The sequence below is a fragment of the Somniosus microcephalus genome, chromosome 3 (genome assembly GCF_052327205.1).
Source record: "Somniosus microcephalus isolate GS21.2 chromosome 3, FLI_Smic_1.0, whole genome shotgun sequence".
NCBI lineage: Eukaryota > Metazoa > Chordata > Chondrichthyes > Squaliformes > Somniosidae > Somniosus > Somniosus microcephalus.
The window spans coordinates 290,289,072-290,309,919 of record NC_140989.1 but is presented as its reverse complement, the minus strand read 5'-3'; the positions used below and the strand labels follow the sequence as shown (position 1 = coordinate 290,309,919).

The following is a 20,848-nucleotide window of genomic DNA, read 5'->3' as shown; positions in this document are numbered from 1 at the left end:
TTTCATTGTATCCTTGGTGAAGATATTTGCTTTAGGGCCAAGGCTAGCAATTGCTTTAGATTTGGGTAGTGGGGTTGATTTATACCTAAATGTAGTCTACCCTATTCCTGCTTCAAGATCCTTTTCACTCGGGGTCCTGTTGCTGGTCAGATTCATCTGGGAAATGTGCTGTACTAACCAGCTGAATTATGCACTAATCAATGAGATGTTGGTGGATGACCCCAGTATGGTATGGCCTTGCACGACATCTGTTCCTATTAATTCATATCTGTACCTGGAGGGCCTGGTGGATGTCCAACTTGAGCCCAGACACATTGAGGACTACAGAGAATGGGTGAATGTGATTTAGTCTTGAATCACAACGGAGTCCCCATGCAAGTTAAGCTTGTGACGCGCAAGATCGGTCCAAACATTGTTCCTTTGTAGTTCAGAACTGGACATGCAATGGAGTGGCTTCCTATGGTCTAAGGCCAATAACTAATCTGGAACTCTTTGTTGCTGAGAAGAGGAGCAGTTGCAGAGATGGAGGGCTTTGCCTACATTGACATGTTATTGAATAGCCTGGAAGGTGAATAATTTTTTGTTAACTATAAATACGGGAAATCTGAAACCGAAATAAAATGTTGGAGGTAGACAGTAGATCAATCGGCATCTGTGAAAAGAACAGCTTTGGGCCCGGCCCTTCAAAACAAATGGTGCCAGCTGTGGCAGGCAAGCCTCTTTGCAAAAGTACCTCATGAGGATGTGTGGATTAAGTAGCTGGTAATGAGTAAGCTTGGCACACTGCATTGGATTTGGTTATCAAGAACATCAATGTGGCTGGCACAACATCTGCCTTTTAGGTCTTTTAATGACTTTGTAAGTGGGTATCCACCATCAAACTGATCAGGAAACTCTTGAGACTGACCGCAACTGTTGGAAGGTGTTACCTGGAGGACGGGAGATGTTCATATATCCTGGTCTTACTGCCTACTAGTTTTATATATGGAAACTGAGGAGATGTGGAGCCTCTTCAATAGTACCTCAGTGTGGCTGGAATTAAGATTTGGTAATGCTAGTATGCGACCCTGTTCTGTTTTAGACTTTGACCTGCAGCAAATTTCAACACCACTGATCTTCAGTGGGATTGTACTTTATACAGGTTGAGCATCCCAAATCCGAATGTTCCGGACTCCAGGACGATTGGTGGCAGGGGTCTGGAATCTGGACAGCCTGAAGGAGGCTTACCAAAAACGCAACCTGGGCCCAGGCATTGCTGGACTCGGCACGTGTTTCTGATGTCCGAAGTCCGGAAATATCGCAACCTGGGCTGGAGTCTGGAAAAACACGAAAACTGGCTCGGCCTTGGTCCCGAGGTTGCTGGATTCAGGCCGCTCTGCCTGTAGTAGCACATTACTTTGTTTACATGATTTCAGCTGCAGTCAGCAGACTGCTCTCGTAACAGTAACCTGCAGTATAAAATTAGCTCTGATCATGTGAACGTTACTGTGTAAATATTGTGCTTGAGGGTGTTTGTTTAGAAACATTTGGTTGCTGCTAAGTACAATGTATCCTCTGGTCTTTGTAGATCAGGTTTAAATTTGAAACTGCTCTCTGGTGTGTGTCGACACTTTATATTGAGGCTGTAGTCAATACTATAGGTTATATGCTTTTGAAAGTGTAGAGTACAGCAAGGAGTTTTGTCTAAATTATGATGCAAGTAGGAATACTTTTATTAGAATGAGTGTTGACAGTTTGTCATTCTCAAAAAAAAAATAATAATAATGGAGCCATATAATCAGCCCTCCATAAATTAAATGACGTGATGGGAAATCCAGTGAAATTTCTGGACCGTTTTACAATTAGATTGGCTGAGTACTCAACCAAAATTCAGAAAGTAGTTTGCACAATTCTTGGAGCTGAGACTTTGTCTTCACACCCTGAGGGCACCCATCATTGTGTAGTGTGGCACTACTGCAATGTGCAGGTGTAATTTTATGAAAGTGGTGAGAGTTTTTTTTTATTTGTTGGGATATGGGCCATACTGGCAAGGCCACATTTATTGTCCATTGCTAGTTGTCCTGAGCAGTTTGTGGAACTTGAACTACTGTAATCCTGATGGTGATGTGTTCCCACAATGAAGGACTAACGATATGTTCCAAGTCAGGGTGGTTTGTGACATGGAGGTGATGGTGCTCCCACGACATTGCTGCTTTTGTCCTCTGGTAGCGGTGACAGGGAAGGGAGGTGCTGTTGAAGTACCATGAGTTGCTGCCGTAGTCAGCAAAGGCTGGCATATTGAGAGGTGGATCCACTATTGGATTATAATATTGGGCTAGCAACTTGGAGGGCATGCATTCAAATGGCAAGTTGTGAAACTAAATTCAACAAATCTGGTGAATTGTGGGCTCACACCAGAAAACTAACCATGAAGGCTTCCGGATTGTAAAAACCCAACTGGTTCAATAGTGGTCTTCAGGAAAGGGAGCCTACCAAATCTGGCCTACTTGTGGCACGAGTTCTACACTGGTTGACTCTTGAAGACCTTCAAAGTAACAATCCACCCAGTTGGAAACGGTGTTCAATGAGATTGGATGGGCCTAACTGTAACAATCCAGGCATTCCATCCTATCAGAATGAGACTATAATAGTCAGTTCTGCAAAATCTTTGCCAGCATCTGGGGCTGGTGCCCAAGTTGGAAGAGCTGTCTGACTAGTCAAGCCCTTGACATAGCTGTGGTCACAGAATCTCATCTATAAGCCAACATCCGAGACTCCAGTCGCTACCCCTGTGTGTGTTCCACCGGCAGCATCAACCCACCAAAGGTGAGGGCACAGTGACACTGGCATCTATCTGATGTGGAAATTTTCCCGGGTATGTCCTATCCACAAAGAGGATAAATAATCAATTACCACCTTATCGGCCTCCTTCCAATCATCAGTAAAGTGATGGAAGGAGCCATTGACGGCGACACCTCAACAATAACTTGCTTACCACACACTTTGGGTTCCGCAACAGCATTTGGCTCCAGACCGCATCACAAGCCTTGTTGCAGACATGGATGCAAGAGCTGAACACCAGAGGAGAGGTGATGGTAGCTGTCCTCAACGTCAAGGCAGCTTTCGACCAAGGAGCCTTCGCAAAACTGAAGTTAATGGGGGGTCAGAGGGAAAACCCTCCAGTGGTTGGAGTCCTACATCATGCAAAGGAAGATGATTGACATCCACCAGCCACAATCCTCACTGCAGGAGCTTCTCAGGGAAGTGGACTCTGACTAGTCATCTTCAGCTGCTTTCATCAATGACCTTGCCTCTGCCGGATGGTCAGGGAAGAGGCTGTTTGACGATTCCACAATTTCCAGCTTCGTTCAGAACTCCTCCAATAATGAAGTGGCACATATCGAACCTGGTTAGCATCAGGTGAGGTCTTTTATCAGAAACAGTAAAGGGATGTGTTTTGTATAAGGAAGTAAATTTAGCATCCTGTATCGAGGTTAAGCAAATAATATAAAAATGTTCCACTAACGTGTAGTTCTATTAGCATGATGAGTTGTCTTTACACTAGTGAATATGCTTAACGAGCAGTTTCTTTATATAGTTGGAATTCAGGATGTACTCTTGTACTTTGAGCCTCTGGAAATTAATAGCGATTACTCCAGTTCACCTTTTGAGCTTCTGTGCATTTTATGCCTGTTATTGTGTGTGTGTTGGTGTACTGCATCAGTGCAGAGTTTGGTGTGTCTCAACCAGGGACATGGCATATTACGTAGCTAGCACTGTATCAGCTGAAGTGTAGTTGCAGCGCCCTCTGTCATCAGTTGGTTTCCAATGGTTTGAAAAAAGAGCTCCTTTCAATTATTAAGTTTCAACAGCAGTTGGCTGTTTAATCACCATTCTGTGCTTAGATCTCAGTATTTTCGGCGATACTTGGCAGTGATCCATCTGGGTAGTGTAACTGGCTCCTCCTTTCTGTCACTGGAAACCAGGAAAAATACTCGAGCATGTGCATTGTGTCCGGCACAGACACTAAGCTGAATGGCCGCCTCCTGTGCTGTAAACTTCCACGATTCAATGATTTATAATTAAAGCAAAAGATTTAGTTGACTCCATAGAATCGGAGAGAATTAATTCTGGTCAGAATCTTAGAAATTTCAGCACCGAAGGAGGCCATTGTCAGCCATGACTCAGTTGGTAGCACCCTTGCCTCTGTCAGAAGGTTGTGGGTTCAAGTCCCACTCCAGAGGCTTGAGCGCAAAAATCTCAGCTGACACTCCAATCCAGTACTCTGCACTGTTGGAGGTGCTGCCTTTCGATGAGACGTTAAACCTTGGCTCCGCCTCCCCTCTTAATTCCATTTCCCTGTACTCTCTTAGCAATTTACATCATGCTTTTCTAATTCCCTCTTTAAATGTTGAATGATTTGGCTTCAATAGGCACATGCTAATGCATTCTATACTCTAATAATCTGTTGCATGAAAATCTCCCTTTATGTTTCTAGAATTAGTACTATTTAGTGCAACGCTGAGCGGCGTTGGAGGTGCTGTCTATCGGATGAGAAATTAAACCGAGGCCCCATCTGCTCTGAAGTGGCCGTAAACGATGCTATGGCACTATATTAAAGAAGAGCAGGAGAGTTCTCCCCGGTGTCCTGGCCAATACTTATCCCTCGGTCAACAGCATTTATAAAAAGAAAATTATCTGGTCATTATCACATTGCTGTGGGAGCTTGTGTGCAAATTGGCTGCCACATTTCCTACATTACAACAGTGACTACACTTCAAAAAGTACCTCGTTGGCTGTAAAGCGCTTTGGGATGTCTTGAGGTCGTGAACGGCGCTATATAAATGCAAGTCTTTTTTTCTTTTATTCATAGATTTGAACCCCCTTACCATCGATTCACTGGTCACCAGAAATCCTCTTTCACCATTACTCTCTCAAAACCGTTAGTTTTACATGCTTCTATTGAATCTCTGCCACCCTAATTAACCTCTGCCTATGTTTTTCCACATCGTATCATACCTGTATCTTATCCCTAACATCTGTGAATCCATGCTTCACCTTTTCAATGGCCATTATTCTTTCTATAATAGGATGCTGAATTTCGTACTCTACTGTTAAATGTGGCTTCTTCTACATGAGTCTTTTAGCTTTCCCTAACCGACCGTTGTTCAAAGCCCCTAAGTATAAAACGCAGCACCCCATTTGCCTATGTGAATTTTACCTGCAGTCCTGATTTTCAAGATTTGTGTGTTTGCAGCCGAGGATCTTTTCCTCTTTTTCATTTGAGAATTTGTTTAGGAAAAGAAGAACTTGCATTTATATAGTGTATTGTAGCGTTTGGGGTGTCGCACAATATTTCATAAGCAGCAAATGGTTCGAAGTGGAGTCAGGTTTGCTATGTTGGTCAACTTGAGTGTTTTGCATACAGCAAGATCCCACAAACCACAATGAGCTGAATGGACCAATAGAAGGAGAAATGTTGTCCAAGAGAACTAACGTCCACCTGAATCGGGTGGATTGTTGTTGGTTAATATCTCCTCCGAAGGCGGATCACTCCAACAATACAGCACTACCTCAGTACTGCATTGAAGGGACAGATAAGATCTTGTTCGTGGGGCTTGAACATGCAACCTTCTAACTCTGATGAGAGGGTATGTTACCTTCTGGTTTTGCTAAAATATGTTACTTCCCTTTTATCTACATTGATGATCTGCATTTTGTCACATAGCTGGCCGCTTCCTTAACTTGACAGTCTTGTTGTTTTCCTCATTCTTCAAGTTTACCATGCCCCTAATTTGGTATTGTCCGCAAATTGACACATCCCTTTATGCAATGTTTTCTATTGTGTCAGTAAGTGAGTTGGGCTATGCGTGAAAGCCCTGGTAGTTGAACATCGTGGAAACTGGCCTGTAAATGGTATTTATCTTAAGGCAGAGGATTGGGCCAAGAAATGGTTTGTGCTGAAACTACAGCCATTGGATGCCAACCAAAGTTATTATTTAAAGTAGACATGTAGAACAGTGATTCTAAAACTGTATGTGCCTCCCTGTGCACTGGGCACTGATATTAGAAAATGCCACTCCCACTGAAAAGGGTGGTTGGTGGAGGGGTATTTATATTTGAGCTTAGTTTAACAAGGCAAAACTGAAGTGCCATGTAGCTGCAATACTGAGAGAATTTTATTAGCAATGCTTATTGTTTAACTGTTTTTAATTGTATGAAAATAAATCTTAATTTTCCATTTGAAATTGTAAATTGGTTTACGGTGCCCTCATGATCTCATGAAATTGACACTGCCATCTAAAATGGATATTTTAAGTTTAGATATCTTTTGAGTACTGCATATACACCCTACAAGTGTTGTATTTGCTTCCTTTAGCAAATTCTGTTACACCTAACTCACATTTAAACTAATCTGTTAATTTTATTTACCTCTGATTGCATTTCCAAGGTAGGTTGTGCTGTTGCCTAAAATTACCTGCTGCAGCTCCCTCGACCCAACTTTGAGCCACAAGGGCCTAACCCCACAAATGCTGTTCCCATGGACCAGTTTGAAGTTCTTTGCCATTTTCAGTCCTTTTTGGAAAAAGCTGATCAATTTTAAAAATGTGCTAAGCACTTAAAAACCAGTTCAAAGTAATGACTGGCGATGTGGTTCTTTTCATGGGTGAAAGTGGGATTCTTAAAGGTTTCCCCAGTAGTGACCTGGGAAGCCTGCATTTAGAATAGATACTACTGAGTATGTGTATTTTAATATACAATTCCTCAGTTCAATGCTGGAGAAACCCTTTTATCCTTCATCCCCACTCCTGCCCCAAGCACCTTGTTCCCAGCTTGCCATTCCCAATCCTTACTACTTCTCGCTGCTTTTAGTACTTAAGTGTCCGCTGTGGCTCAGTGGGTAGCACACTCGTCTGAGTGAGAAGGTTGTGGGTTCAAGTCCCACTCCAGGGACTTGAGCACATAAAGCTAGGCTGACATTCCAGTGCAGTGCGGCACTCCCTCAGCACTGTCGTAGAGACTGTCTTTCGGGTGAGACGTTAAACCGAGGACCCCCATCTGCACTCTCAGGTGGATGTAAAAGATCCCATGGCACTATTTCGAAGAGGAGCAGGAGAATTATCCCGTGTCCTGGCCAATATTTATCCCTCAGATTATCTGGTGGTCATCACATTGCTGTTTGTGGGAGCTTGCTGTGTGCAAATTGGCTGCCGCGTATCCCACATTACAACAGTGACTACACTTTAAAAGTACTTCATTGGCTGTAAAGCGCTTTGGGACGTCCGGTGGTCATGAAAGGCGCTATATAAATGCAAGTCTTTTGATCTCCACTGCTGCTGGTTCAAGAATGTTTCTATCAGCAGCACCCTGCCACTTTCCCACTGTTGACACTGATCAGGATCTCCCTCCCAGTACTTCCACATACAGCAACTCGCTCCTTCCGAAAGTACACTCACCCTCGCCATTATCTCCATGCTACCACATCCAAAGTTCAGCCTACTAGCACTGCCGTGCCATGCACTCACTCAACTGCTGCTATACCTTGGGACCTCTTTTTGTCTCCTCCCCTCAGCTCAGTGGTAGCACACTTGCCTCTGAGACAGAAGGTTATGGGTTAAAGTCCCTGGCCAACATTTATCACTCAACCAACACCACTAAAAACATTGCCAATGAAGACAACTTTTGGAAATCCATTTGCAATTGGTCTTAACCAGGCAACAATAACTTGCATTATATAGCGCCTTTAATGTAGTACTGTATAAACATCCCAAGATGCTTTTCTAAGAACTGACACACCCCTGATTTATAACCATATTTGGTTGGTAGCCAAGCCATACTAGTACTAAGTCAGGAGCTAACCGAGACATTACAGATTTGTGTATTGTGTGGATTTGAATTGACACAACACAAAGCTTTAGGCGTCTAGCACTTAAACATTTGTCAAAGGTCAATATCCTGTTTTAAACCTAAACGTTTTAAAAATTCCTCTGTTACAAAATTGCCTCCCCCGTCCTCCTTCCCTCCCCAGTTTTGGCAGGGGCGCGGAGCAAGGCATAGGATGAGGAGGACTGGGACAGACCAGCAAACTGTCATTGGGGATGGAACAACAACAACTTGTATTTATATAGTGCCTTTAACGTAGTAAAATGTCCCATGGCACTTCACAGGAGCGTTGTAAAACAAAATTTGACAACGAGCCACGTAGATATATTCGGGCAGATGAGAGGTAGGTTTTAAGGAGCGCCTTAAAGGAGGAAAAAGAGGCGGAGAAGTTTAGGGAGGGAATTCCAGAAATTAGAGCCCTGGCAGCTGAAGGTACGGTCACCAATGGTTGAGCGATTAAAATTGGGGATGCTCAAGAGGCCAGAATTAGAGGAGCTCAGATATCTCGGAGGGTTGTGAGGCTGGAGAAGATTAGAGATAGGGAGGTGTGAGGCCATGGAGGGATTTGAAAGCAAGGATGAGAATTTTAAAAATAGAGGAGTTGCTTAACTGCAAGCCAATGTAGGTCAGTGAACTATTGTAGGGGGGGATGAAAATGCAGCTGGTGGGCCAAGGTGAAGAACTTTCCTTTTGAGGATGGGAGTAAGGGATGAAAAGTGTTTGGAGAGGAAGGGTTTCCAGGCTGGAAAGTCAGTCGGGGGTGGATGGAGAATACGACATGGAGCAGGGTGGGGTGGTGCAGGGGGAATTTCAGTCTTTCAGCTGGAGGGGGTTGGAATTTGACAAGTGGGGTGACAGTTCTGGGTTGGAGAACTTGTACATCTTACATGGAAGATTATTCACAGGAGGAGGAAGTGAGGAATCTGACCTTCCGGGGCGATCAGAAAAGTTAATGGGTCATTTGTATCAATGGGTGAGAGGGTAGAGAGATCGGGTATGGTGCGGGAACCTTTGCTTTGGGACTGGTATGTTGCAGAAAGTAAACAAAGCACGGCGAGACCTGGGCAGCCTATGAAGAAGAAGCCAGTAATTTGACAAAGTAGGAGCTTGAGTTTGACCAGGTCAGGCAAGGTTAAAGGAAGCAGGAAATCTGGGGAGGCAGACTTCAGAAAATAATTTAGTTAGATTAAATGGGTAATTACATGTAGTATTCTTAACACATGCATTGTAGCCTTCAATTGCTACAGACACACCCGCTGGCCAGGGTGTGTAACTGCATGAAAAGTGACCAGTAAAAAGAATCAGCTTAGTTTTTGCCCCGATAGTACCTGATATTTAATACCTCATCATAGTGCTGTACTGCACCCAAATGTTGACTCTTGAGATGCATTCTCAGGAGTACAGGAGTTTTCAATGCACTTTAAAATGGGATGTTGTGGCCTGCTTGTCATTTTGTAAAAATCTTGTGTGTGTGTGTACACCAATTATTTGCTGCAGGTTTTTCATTTCTGAGCCAAGCACCTGCACTTCAGAGAAACTGCCAACAGCAGGTTACTTTCTAATTGACGTCAGTGTGTCCTGATTAAGACCACTTTCCTACAGTTATTAGGGTTAGATTTAGCATATTAACATTACAACTATGCAGACACTAGACTAACCAAGAACCACATCATGGGAGATGAGATGGTATAGTCTAATTATAGCAAAGGTTGGCTTATGCTGTCCTGGAAATTACTTTGGACCTTTAACCTAGCAATTTCTTTGTTGAAATTAATTTGTTCAGATGCTTAATTATGGTTTTAGGGTTAGTTGGTGTGATGCATATAAGATGGTGACAATCATTGTGGGCTGTATATATAGCATGGGATAGTACATTCCGGTATTATGCTGTCTAATTTATTGTTTTAACACAGTAGGCCTCTTGATCGTGAAAGACCACTGCGCGGACGTGGAGGTGGAAGAGGACGCGGCCGTGGTCGTGGTCTCGGAAGGAGTGATGGTTTTGACTCCCGTGGAAAACGTGAATTTGACAGGCATAGTGGAAGCGACCGATCGTAAGTTGATATAACAATTAACTATTGTAATATAAAATTCTTGCACGTTTGCTTTGTTAACCAAAAATACTAAACTTAAAATAAATTATAATCCTGACAGCAAGCAAAATGGGTATACAGGAAACTTTGTGCTATCCGGAGGTTGAATGTCCGGCAACTTCGATCTAATGGCAGAAATCAGCAGCCGTTTTGGTTAGGTTTTTTTTCTTTGCCTAGCATTCTTTTCACAGGCAGGCTCTGGAAAGCGTCTTTGTCGCTTAGCAACAGCTTCAGAGACGCTTCCAAGCTACTGGGCCGAGTGTTTACAAGCTGTTGCTGAGCAACAGTGTTTGTGGTCAGATACGGCAGACTCTAGAAAGCGTCTCTGTATCTTAGCAACAGCTTCAGAGACGCTGCCAAGCCACGGGCCGAGTGCTGACAAGCTGTTGCTAAGCAACAGTCTTTGTTGTCAGATACGGAGATGAAAAGCTCCTATCTGATAACATTGACGCTGCTCTATCCAGAAGTTTTGAGGCAACGGCAGTAGCTCGGTCCCGTGGGTGCCGGATAGCGCAAAGTTTCCTGTATTGATAAATGTAAAACCTCATACTTGCAGTAACTTGCCAATTCAAATAAACATGAATTGTTTAACTTTTATTTAAGTACTCAATAAATTTTGAACTAACAGAATAAAGCGTCTGCTGAAGATATAATGTTAATTTAAGATCATTTAAAATCTAATTTAGAAGAAAGTAGCTTGTATTTAATGCCAGTGCAGTGAATTGATTGAAAGTACTAATATATTACAGGGTGCCAATACTTGTAGAAATGCTATTAAGTTTGAGGTTTTTTAAATTGAGTGGTTATGCACATACAGCAGATATATAGAGAGAATAGTTTCTCTTCCAGTAGCCTGAAACCGGAGGACAAACGGGGCGGCAGTGGATCACATAATTGGGGAACAGTGAAGGATGAACTTGGGTTAGTACAAGAACACTAATGTGGTTTCCCTTTTGTTCAATTTCAAATGTAATTTTTTTTTGGCTCTGAAGACTGCCTGTGTAAACTTTTTTATTTTTCTTCATCCAACCATTATAGTGAACTTGATCAATCGGCTGTTACTGAAGAGGTGCCTGAGGGAGAAGAGCAACAAGTAGTTGACTCTGAGAACAAGTGAGTTTTTAGAACTGACGCAACTATATCCATTTAAAAATCTTAATCTAACAAACTTCTCACTTGCCAAAATCTGTTGCAGTAATCTCAGGGATAAGTAGAAATCTCAGAATTGCCAAAACCTGGTAGAATGTGATCATACAGGAATCTTTCTGTAGTAAGGTCCAGTATATAGTCTGTAAAACTGAATACTTAACTTTAGCCTTGCATGTATATTTAATTGGTTCTATAATTCAACGTCATTGTCTTGTAAATCACAAGTGACCGTGCAAACTGTGAGCTCGAGGCCGGAAAAATTTACTAAATTTAACTTGTGAATTGATTTTAATGAAAATTAATTATCCAGAATAATTCATTACTGAGATTGGGTCACTGGAAATTCCCCACCTCCTCCCCGATAGGAAAGATGAAAGAAAAACAGATCAGATGGAGGAGGAAGGAAAGTGAGGAAGATTGTGAAACAGGAGGTTTGTGTAGAATGCATGTAAATGCCCTAAGTATCGTGAATAAAATTGGTGAACTAGATACACAAATTGCTATGACTGGGTATGTTGTAATACCATTGATGGAGGAGTGGCTTAGACTATACTTGACTGCTGAGGAAAGGAAATCGAGGAAGAGATGTAGACATATTGGAGAAAAATGCAAGAGCAATAAGGTCATACTAATGGGTGACTAATTGTGCAGCAACAGACCATGTGTAGAATGGGCCGATACTCTCAAGTTTACATAACATAAGAAATAGGAGCAGGAGTAGGCCAATCGGCCCCTCGAGCCTGCTCTGCCATTTAATAAGATCATGGCTGATCTGATCCTAACCGCCAATCTACTATCACAGAACCATCTCCTGAATCTAACAGAAATAGACACACGAAATAGGAGCAGGATAAGGCTACACGGCCCCTGGGCCCGCTCCGCTACCCACAGGGCCATGTCCGATCCAAACCTAGACTCGTCCAAATTCCTGCCCGCTCCCCGTACCCCTTAATTCCCTTTACTCCTAGGAAACTGTCTATTCCTGTTTTAAATTTATGTAATGATGTAGCTTCTACAGCTTTTTGGGGCAGCATATTCCATGGACCTACCACCCTCTGAGTGAAGTAGTTCCTCCTCATCTCAGTTTTGAAAGAGCAGCCCCTTATTCTAAGACTATGCCCCCTAGTTCTAGTTTCACCCATTATCGGGAACATCCTCGCCGCATCCACCCGATCCAACCCCTTCACAATCTTATATGTTTCAATAAGATCGCCTCTCATTCTTCTGAACTCCAATGAGTAGAGTCCCAATCTACTCAACCTCTCCTCATATGTCCATCCCCGGGATTAACCGAGTGAACCTTCTTTGTACTGACTCGAGAGCAAGTATGTCTTTTCTTAAGTATGGACACCAAAACTGTATGCAGTATTCCAGGTGCGGTCTCACCAATACCTTGTACAACTGAAGCAATACCTCCCTATTTTTATATTCTATCCCCCTAGCAATGAAAGCCAACATTCCATTGGCCTTCTTAATCACTTGCTGCACCTGCATACTAACCTTTTGAGTTTCGTGCACCAGGACCCCCAGATCCCTTTGTACTTCAGTACTTTCCAGTTTCTTGCCATTAAGATAATAACTTGCTCTACGATTTTTCCTGCCAAAGTGCATAACCTCACACTTTCCAGTATTGTATTCCATCTGCCAAATCTCTGCCCACTTACTTAGCCTGCCTATGTCCCCTTGCAGGTTTTTTATGTCCTCCTCACTCACTACTTTCCCTCCCATCTTAGTATCATCTGCAAACTTTGATATGTTACACTCGGTCCCCTCCTCCAAATCGTTCATATAGATTGTAAAGAGTTGGGGACCCAGCACTGACCCCTACGGAACACAACTAGTTACTGATTGCCAGTCTGAGAATGAACCATTTATCCCAACTCTCTGCCTTCTGTTAGATAGCCAATCCTCTATCCATGCCAGAATATTACCCCTAATCCTGTGATTTTTTATCTTAAGCAATAATCTTTTGTGTGGCACCTTGTCAAATGCCTTTTGGAAGTCTAAATACACTATGTCCACTGGTTCCCCTTTATCCACCCTATATGTTACTTCCTCAAAGAACTCCAGCAAATTTGTCAAACATGACTTCCCCTTCATAAAACCATGCTGACTTTGTCCTATTAAATTATGATTATCCCCAAATGTCCTGTTACTGTCTCCTTAATAATGGACTCCAAAATTTTACCTACCACAGATGTTAGGCTAACCGGTCTATAGTTTCCAGCCTTCTGTCTACTGCCCTTTTTAAATAAGGGTGTTACATTAGCAGTTTTCCAGTCTGCCGGGACCTTTGCTGAGTCCAGGGAGTTTTGGAAAATTATTACCAATGCATCCACAATCCCTACCGCCACTTCCCTCAAGACCCTAGGATGTAAGCCATCAGGTCCAGGTGATTTATCCGCCTTGAGTCCCATTATTTTACCGAGTACCACTTCCTTAGTGATTTTGATCGTGTTTAGCTCCTCCCCCCCCCCCCCCCTATAGCCCCCTGTTTGTCCAGTGTTGGGATATTCTTAGTGTCTTCTACTGTAAAGACTGATATAAAATATTCATTCAGTGTTTTTGCCATCTCCATATTTCCCACCATTAATTTCCTGGTCTCATCCTCTAAGGGACCAAAATTTACTGTAGCCACCCTTTTTTCTTTTTATATAACTACAAAAACTCTTACTATCTGTTTTTATATTTTTTGCTAATTTACTTTCATAATCTATCTTCCCTTTCTTAATCAATCTTTTTGTTATTTTTTGCTGTCTTTTAAAGTTTTCCCAATCCTCTATCCTCCCACTAGATTTGGCTACCTTATATGCCCTTGTTTTTAGTCGAATACTATCCTTAATTTCTTTACTTAGCCACGGATGGGTGTCTTCTTTTACACCCTTCTCAGTGGAATATATTTTTTTTGGAAGTTGTAAAATAACTCCTTAAATGTACACCACTGATCATGTATCGTCTTACCCTTTAATCTATTTTCCCAATCCACTCTACTCAATTCCGCTCTCATACCTTCATAGTCTCCTTTATTCAAGCTTAGCACGCTTGTTTGAGATCCAACCTTCTCACCCTCTAATTGAATATGGAATTCAACCATGTTATGGTCACTCATTCCAAGGGGATCCTTTACTAGGACATTTTTAATTAATCCTGTCTCGTTACACAGGACCAGATCCAAGGTTGCTTGCCCCCTGGTCGGTTCAGTTACATACTGCTCAAGAAACCCATCCCTAATACACTCAATGAACTCATCCTCAAGGCAGCCCTGCCCAATTTGATTTGTCCAATTAAGATGATAGTTAAAATCCCCCATAATTATAGATGTTCCCTTATTACAAGCCTCAACTATTTCCTGATTGCTACTCCGTCCAACAGAGTTGCAACTGTTCGGAGGCCTATAGACTACGCCCACTAGTGTTTTTTTCCCCTTATTATTCCTTATCTGCACATAAACTGTTTCATTATCCTGATCTTTTGACCCAATATCATTTCTCTGTATTAGTGATTCCTTCCTTTATTAACATAGCCACCCCACCTCCCCTTCCTTCCTGCCTGTCCTTCCTGATCGTTAAATAACCTGGTATGTTTAATTCCCAGGCATTGTCACCCTGCAGCCATGTTTCTGTAATGGCCACAAGATCATACCCAGATGTAGTTATTTGTGCCATTAACTCGTCTATTTTGTTACGAATGCTACGTGCATTCAGATAGAGAACTTTCAAATATGTTTTGTGACACTTAGTTCCTGCTTTTGCCCTTTTTATTACTTTACCTTTTACTCCATACCTTCTGCCCCTTCCTGACATGCTCTGGTTTTTAATTTCCCCACTGCTACCTAAGTCTATGACCTTCTCTGTTGTCATTTGTATTATTTGCTCTCTAGGAACCTTCCCCCCCCCCCCCCCCCCCCCCCCACTAGTTAGTTTAAAGCCCTCTCTACAGCCCTAGTTATATGATCCGCCAGGACTCTAGTCCCAGCACTGGCCAAGTGAAGCCCGTCCCAACGGAACAGCTCCCTCCTGCCCCAGTACTGGTGCCAGTGTCCCAGGAAGCAAAACCCATTTCTCCCACACCAGTCTTTGAGCCACGCATTTAACTCTCTAATTTTATTTGTCCTAGTCAAATTTGCTCGTGGCTCAGGTAATAATCCAGAGATTATTACCCTTGCGGTTCTGTTTTTTAATTTGACCCCTAGCTGCTCATACTCCTTTAACAGAACCGGCTTCCTAGTCCTATCTACGTCGTTTGTACCAACATGGACCACGACAACTGGATCCACCCCCTCCCACCAAGTTTCTTTCCAGCCCAGAGGAGATGTCCTTAACCCTGGCACCAGGTAGGCAACACAGCCTTCGGGACTCTCGCCCTCGGCTGCAGAGAACTCTATCTATCCCCCTAATAAAACTATCCCCTACCACTACAACATTTCTATTTACTCCCCCCTCTTGAATGGCCCCCCCCCGTTCCACGGTGCTGTGGCCAGGTTGCTCATCCTGCAGTCCCTGCTCCTGTCCCCACAGGGAGTAAGAACCTTGAACCAGTTTAGAAGAATGAGAGGTGGTCTCATTGAAACATACAAGATTCTGAAGGGGATTGACAGGGTAGATGCTGAGAGGTTGTTTCTGCTGGCTGGAGTATCTAGAACTAGGGGGCATAGTCTCAGGATAAGGGGTAGGCCATTTAAGACTCGGATGAGGAGGAATTTCTTCACTCAGCGGGTTGTGAATCTTTGTAATTCTCTGCACCAGAGGACTGTGGATGCTGAGTCTTTGAGTATATTCAAGGCTGAGATAGATAGATATTTGGACTCCCAGGGAATCAAGGGATATGGAGATCGGGCAGGAAAGTGGAGTTGAGGTCAATGATCAGCCATGATATTGAATGGCGGCGCAGGTTCGAGGGGATGTATGGCGTACTCCTGCTCCTATTTGTTATGTAGACCAGTAGATGTAAGTGTCAGTGGCGGATTGGTTTCTACAATATGCTCAGGACTGCTTTTTTGGATGAATGTTTTCAGTCAAACAGAAAAGCTGCATTGCTAGAACTATTTCTAGGGAATTAAGTGAGGCAAGTAGGCTATGTAAGGACATCTAAGAAACCGACCATAACACAATTGGATCCAATAAAAAAAAAAATAAAAAAAATGGAAAAGGAGTAGGAATAGCCAAATGATAAAGGTACTTAACTGGAAATAAGCCAAATTTTAATTAGATGAAAAAGAACTAGTGGAAATGAAGGGGTACAAAAAGTGGGCCCATTACATTGAATAACTAAAGAATTACTGATAAAAGTTGTTGGGACTCAGGAAAATGCGCCAGGTCCTAATGGCATGCATCTCGGAATACCAAAGGAAGTCGGAATGGAAATAACAAACTCTCAACAATCTTTCAAATATCCTTTAAATATGGAAATTGTACCAGAGAACTGGAGGGATGCCAATATAATACCTCTGTTCAAAAAGGGAGCAAGATAAACCAGGTAACCATGGATCAGTCAGCCTAATGGGTAAGCTTCTAGAGGCCTCTTAATACTCTTCTAGAAAGATGAGTTAATTAAGGATAGCCTGTATGGATTTATAAAAGGGAAGTTATTGAGGATACAGTGGAGTGCATTGACAAAATAAATGTGCATATGAATTTTCAGAATGCATTTGATAAGGTGCTGCAGAGGACTCTGAGAGATTCAGGCTCATGGCATTAGAGGGAATATGACAGCATGGATAGGAAGTTGGTCAAAGAACCAACAGCAGTGGTGAATGGAAGGATGTAAATAGTGGTGTCTTCCACTGGTCAGTGTTGAAACCACAGCATTTCTCTGCATGTATATGGAATTTAGACTTCGGCACAGGATCAAAATCTGTAAGTGACACAAATGGGGAGTGTAGTTAATTGTGAAGAGGACTGGAAATGGCTTAGCAGGACATGAGGCAAATTAGTAGATTGGTCAGAAAGATGTTGGATGACATTTAGTATGGAAAATGTGGTGATGCATTTTGGGAGGAAGACTGAGAAGGTTCATACAATAAATAATCAAACTTCAAAAAGAGTAGACTCTTGTGGGTTTAGTTACATAAATCCCTAAAAGTGAGTGCAAATTGATGAAGTTGTTTTATAAAAAAAAATAATGAAAAAACGCAGCTTTATGAATAGAGTTATAGAGTGCAAAAACTGAGGTAGTGCTAAACAAATACAAATAATTGGTTAGGCTGCAGTTAGAAATTGTGTGCAAGTTTCTTTGGAATGGCTGTCAAGGCCTGGGAGAGGGTACAGAAGAGATTGGCAATGATTCCAGGGTTAAGAGGCTTTAGTTCATGAGAAGAGGTTAGAGATTCTGGGATCTTTTTATTAGAACAGGTGTTCAGAATAGAGAGGTTTTGATAAAGTAAATTAGGAAGAACTATTTCCACTGATCAGTGAGTCAGTAACCGGAGGGCATACATTTAAGATCATGACGGGAGATGTTAAGAGAATTTTTGCAGAGGGTTGAAATGCTGAACCAAAAGCGGTAGTGGAAACCGAATCCATAAACTTTTAAAATGGATAAATATATGAAAAAGTAAATTTTAGTAGGGAATGGGACTAAGTGGGGAAGCAGCATAGGTGTGATGAGGCAAATGGGCTCCTATTGTGCTGTAAAATTGTGATTCTATAGGGAGCTAATGTGTTTTTTTCTCTCGTTCATTTAAAGCATTTGTAGGATAAGAGGTTATCGTAAACATGAAATGTTCTCATTTTAAAATACAATGAAGTACTGAGACCATGCTTGGTTGCTTAAAATGACTACTTTGTGGAAAGGCAAATATTTAAAGAATGAGGAGCTACAGGCTAGTCATGGTTAATGGAACATGTTTTCAAGATGTCCGTACTCGAGAAAAGGTCTATGCATGCTGGTCACTGTTGAGAAAATTTACAGATCTAATTCATGTTCAGTGGTTGCATCCTGTACCTAATACTTGCCTGTCTATCACAGGGAAAACGAAGTAGAAGAGGTCAAAGAGGAAGGCCCAAAGGAAATGACCCTGGATGAGTGGAAAGCCATGCAAGATAAAGAACGGGCAAAAGCTGAGTTTAACATCCGCAAGCCTAATGAGGGGTGTGACAGCAGTCAGTGGAAAAAGGGTTTTGTTTTGCGCAAGCCTAAAACTGAGGAGGTAAGTACAGCACAGTTCTGATTGCAGAACAGAACAGTCTTGTATTGAATAATCTTGAATGGTTATTCTTGCAGTAAATTGTTTTTAAAAGAAAAATAAATATGTTCTAACTGTTGCTGTGCCATAGTTTTATTTAGTAAGCCGTATGTCATTGTAGCTAGACAGCTAACATTTTAGGAATCATGAAAATGTCAGTTTGTAGAATTGGGCCAAAGTTACACTAGTAGTTGTGAAAACCACAAAACTTACAATGTTTCCTATCTTATAATATGTATAAATCGTATGATAACGGCCGTCATGCAGTACATCACTTCTGATTTTTCAGTAGCCTATGAGCTTACACTTTTGTATCTCTATCAATGCCAAAAATCTATATTCAGAAATGTTTTGCATTTTTATTTGCTAGAAACGTTTTGAGAATGAAGCAGATGTTCATACCTTGGAATATACGGTAATACATTTCCTATAACTTTGTAAATTTTCAATTTTTCTCTGTTTATTGTTGCTGAGCTTTGTCATAAACTCCTTATTGTGTCCCAACAATTTGTATAATTTTATAAGTCATCACTTTGGATATTTAATACTTATGCAGTAGATGAAACACAATAGAAACAGTTAAAGGCCAATTGCGCTCTGGTGAAAACTGCGTGTTCTAAAATATGCCAGTCGAAACTGTTCAGTTCTTCAGAGATGCGACTATACAGAGAGAGCATGTTTTGGATCAGTGCTGGAAATTGCTGGTGTAGTAAACCTTTGGGGTCAATATAGAGAGCATAATGAATGGTTGGAGACTTAACAAAAAGAAAACACTAGATATGGCCAGGCTTAGTGTTTGAAAGCACTTACAACCTCGTAAAGCTGCCTGGATTTGTCAGTACCTATTGACACTAAAAATGCTTATTTAAAGAAATTTTGGATTATCAGCATGGCGGTTCAACACATCATCACTTTTTGACGGTTACTGCATAGTAAGCTGAATTCTGGCAGACCTATTTAATCATGAGTGGTATTGGGAGATGGCTTTTAATTATACTTTGTTAAAATTGTGTTCTGGAATAAATACTTGGACTGGGCACACAATTCAATTTTAGCTTGTATGGATATTTTGTTTCCAAATGCATTATAATTTCTGCAATTTGTAATTCCATACCATTCCCCCTCAATGTGTTGGCAAAAGACTAAAGTGATAGTTGGTCAATTAATACCATGGCTTCCCATTTATATCCTTTTGAAGGCTATATTGCTTCAAATTGAAGATGTTATGAAATGTAATTGCAATTCTTTAATCTCCATGAATCTCTAGTCAGATCCTACTACTCCACAGGTTGTAGCAGTATCATGGTTCCTCACTGTTAGATGGACTAACCGCTTCTGGATATCTGGAAAAGCAGTTTTGTGACTGTGTCAATATACAGAATATAAAACACTACAGCTTGTCTCATCCCTTGATGTAATTGCACTTTTGGGTTTACAAAGAAAGTGTTAAGTGTCAGGTTTTCCTAAATTGCATTGACTTCAACATTAGCTGAGCTTTAACTTTTTCAGTTTTGTCTGTTCTGTATACAATTTGGAAAGCACTTTCATTTTAGGGGAAATATATTAATTTTAGAACTTCTGTAGAATTTTTTATTGGAATGCTGATATAGATATTGGCTACAGCCCAAGGTTAGTTCATTTTAACCCTGTCATAGTGCCTTCACCTTCAATATATATTACAGGTTTTAAAAACTTGGTGATGCCTTTGGTTAAACCACCCCAAACAAAAGTGTTTATATCCACTTTAGTACATACTCAGTAACAGACTCATGCATGTCTGCTGTCTTGAAAATGCAGCATGGATTTAATTTCTTGAGATTGAAGGTCTTCCTATTTTTTCCCTGCAGTTTGGCATGATGGTGCACAATTATCACTCAATTGCATTTTAAAGATTTCTCCTAGTGGTAAACAAGCCCCTGTGATTGTCTTTGACCTCCATCAAGATTCATTTAGCTGAGGGTAATGGTTGCCCATTCCATTCAAATTCTGATTTGATTTCTGTTTAAAAATGCCTCTCTAATCATTCGGATCCCTCTTGCCGCAGTGATTCCTTCAGCTAAGGGCAAAAATCTGGGCAGCAGACTTGCCAGTTTGTTAGCTTCTGCGCTGCTTTCAGATATGTTGTCTCGAGACCTTTTTTTGGAAATAGCATTGGTGTACTAAGGATATGCCAAATAGCTTTTCTGTATTATGTGATTCCTCGTATTTCAAAACTTATTTGTATTTTGTATTTTTGTCATTTTCAGAGGGCCTTGAGCTAAGTTGGGTTTGATAACTGTCATTGTGAGTTTCCCTGCTCAAAATAAAAATGTCTCCAGGAGGGGCAATTCTATCGGCTTGCACTGGTCTTGCTGAATTTTTCTTCCTCTCCCCCACCCCATCCCTCATGGTGAAATATTACATCCAATAACTTGACTGAGAATTGACTTTTTAAGTGCAATTTAAGTTGATTAAGATTCAAGCTACACAGTCGATCTGTAGAGGCAGTTGAATATTTCCACACTTGGCTCTTGATCCACATTGAAATTCTAGTTGCAATATAATTGTAAATGCAGATTGG

General features: G+C 41.5%; 1 protein-coding gene across 4 annotated transcripts in view; it reads left to right on the top strand.

Moving 5' to 3' along the window:
• Positions 1–20,848, top strand: part of LOC147122051 (SERPINE1 mRNA-binding protein 1-like) — a 58,479-nt gene that overhangs the window by 24,141 nt on the left and 13,490 nt on the right. The window contains exons 3-7 of one of the 4 annotated variants that reach the window (XM_085982742.1): positions 9,780–9,917; positions 10,806–10,877; positions 10,995–11,069; positions 18,072–18,252; positions 18,659–18,703. In XM_085982742.1, coding sequence (XP_085838868.1) covers positions 9,780–9,917; positions 10,806–10,877; positions 10,995–11,069; positions 18,072–18,252; positions 18,659–18,703 — 511 coding nt within the window. Of the gene's footprint in view, positions 1–9,776; positions 9,918–10,793; positions 10,878–10,994; positions 11,070–18,071; positions 18,253–18,658; positions 18,704–20,848 lie in introns of all 4 variants that reach the window. The other 3 variants (XM_085982741.1, XM_085982740.1, XM_085982743.1) reach the window with 3 other exon arrangements.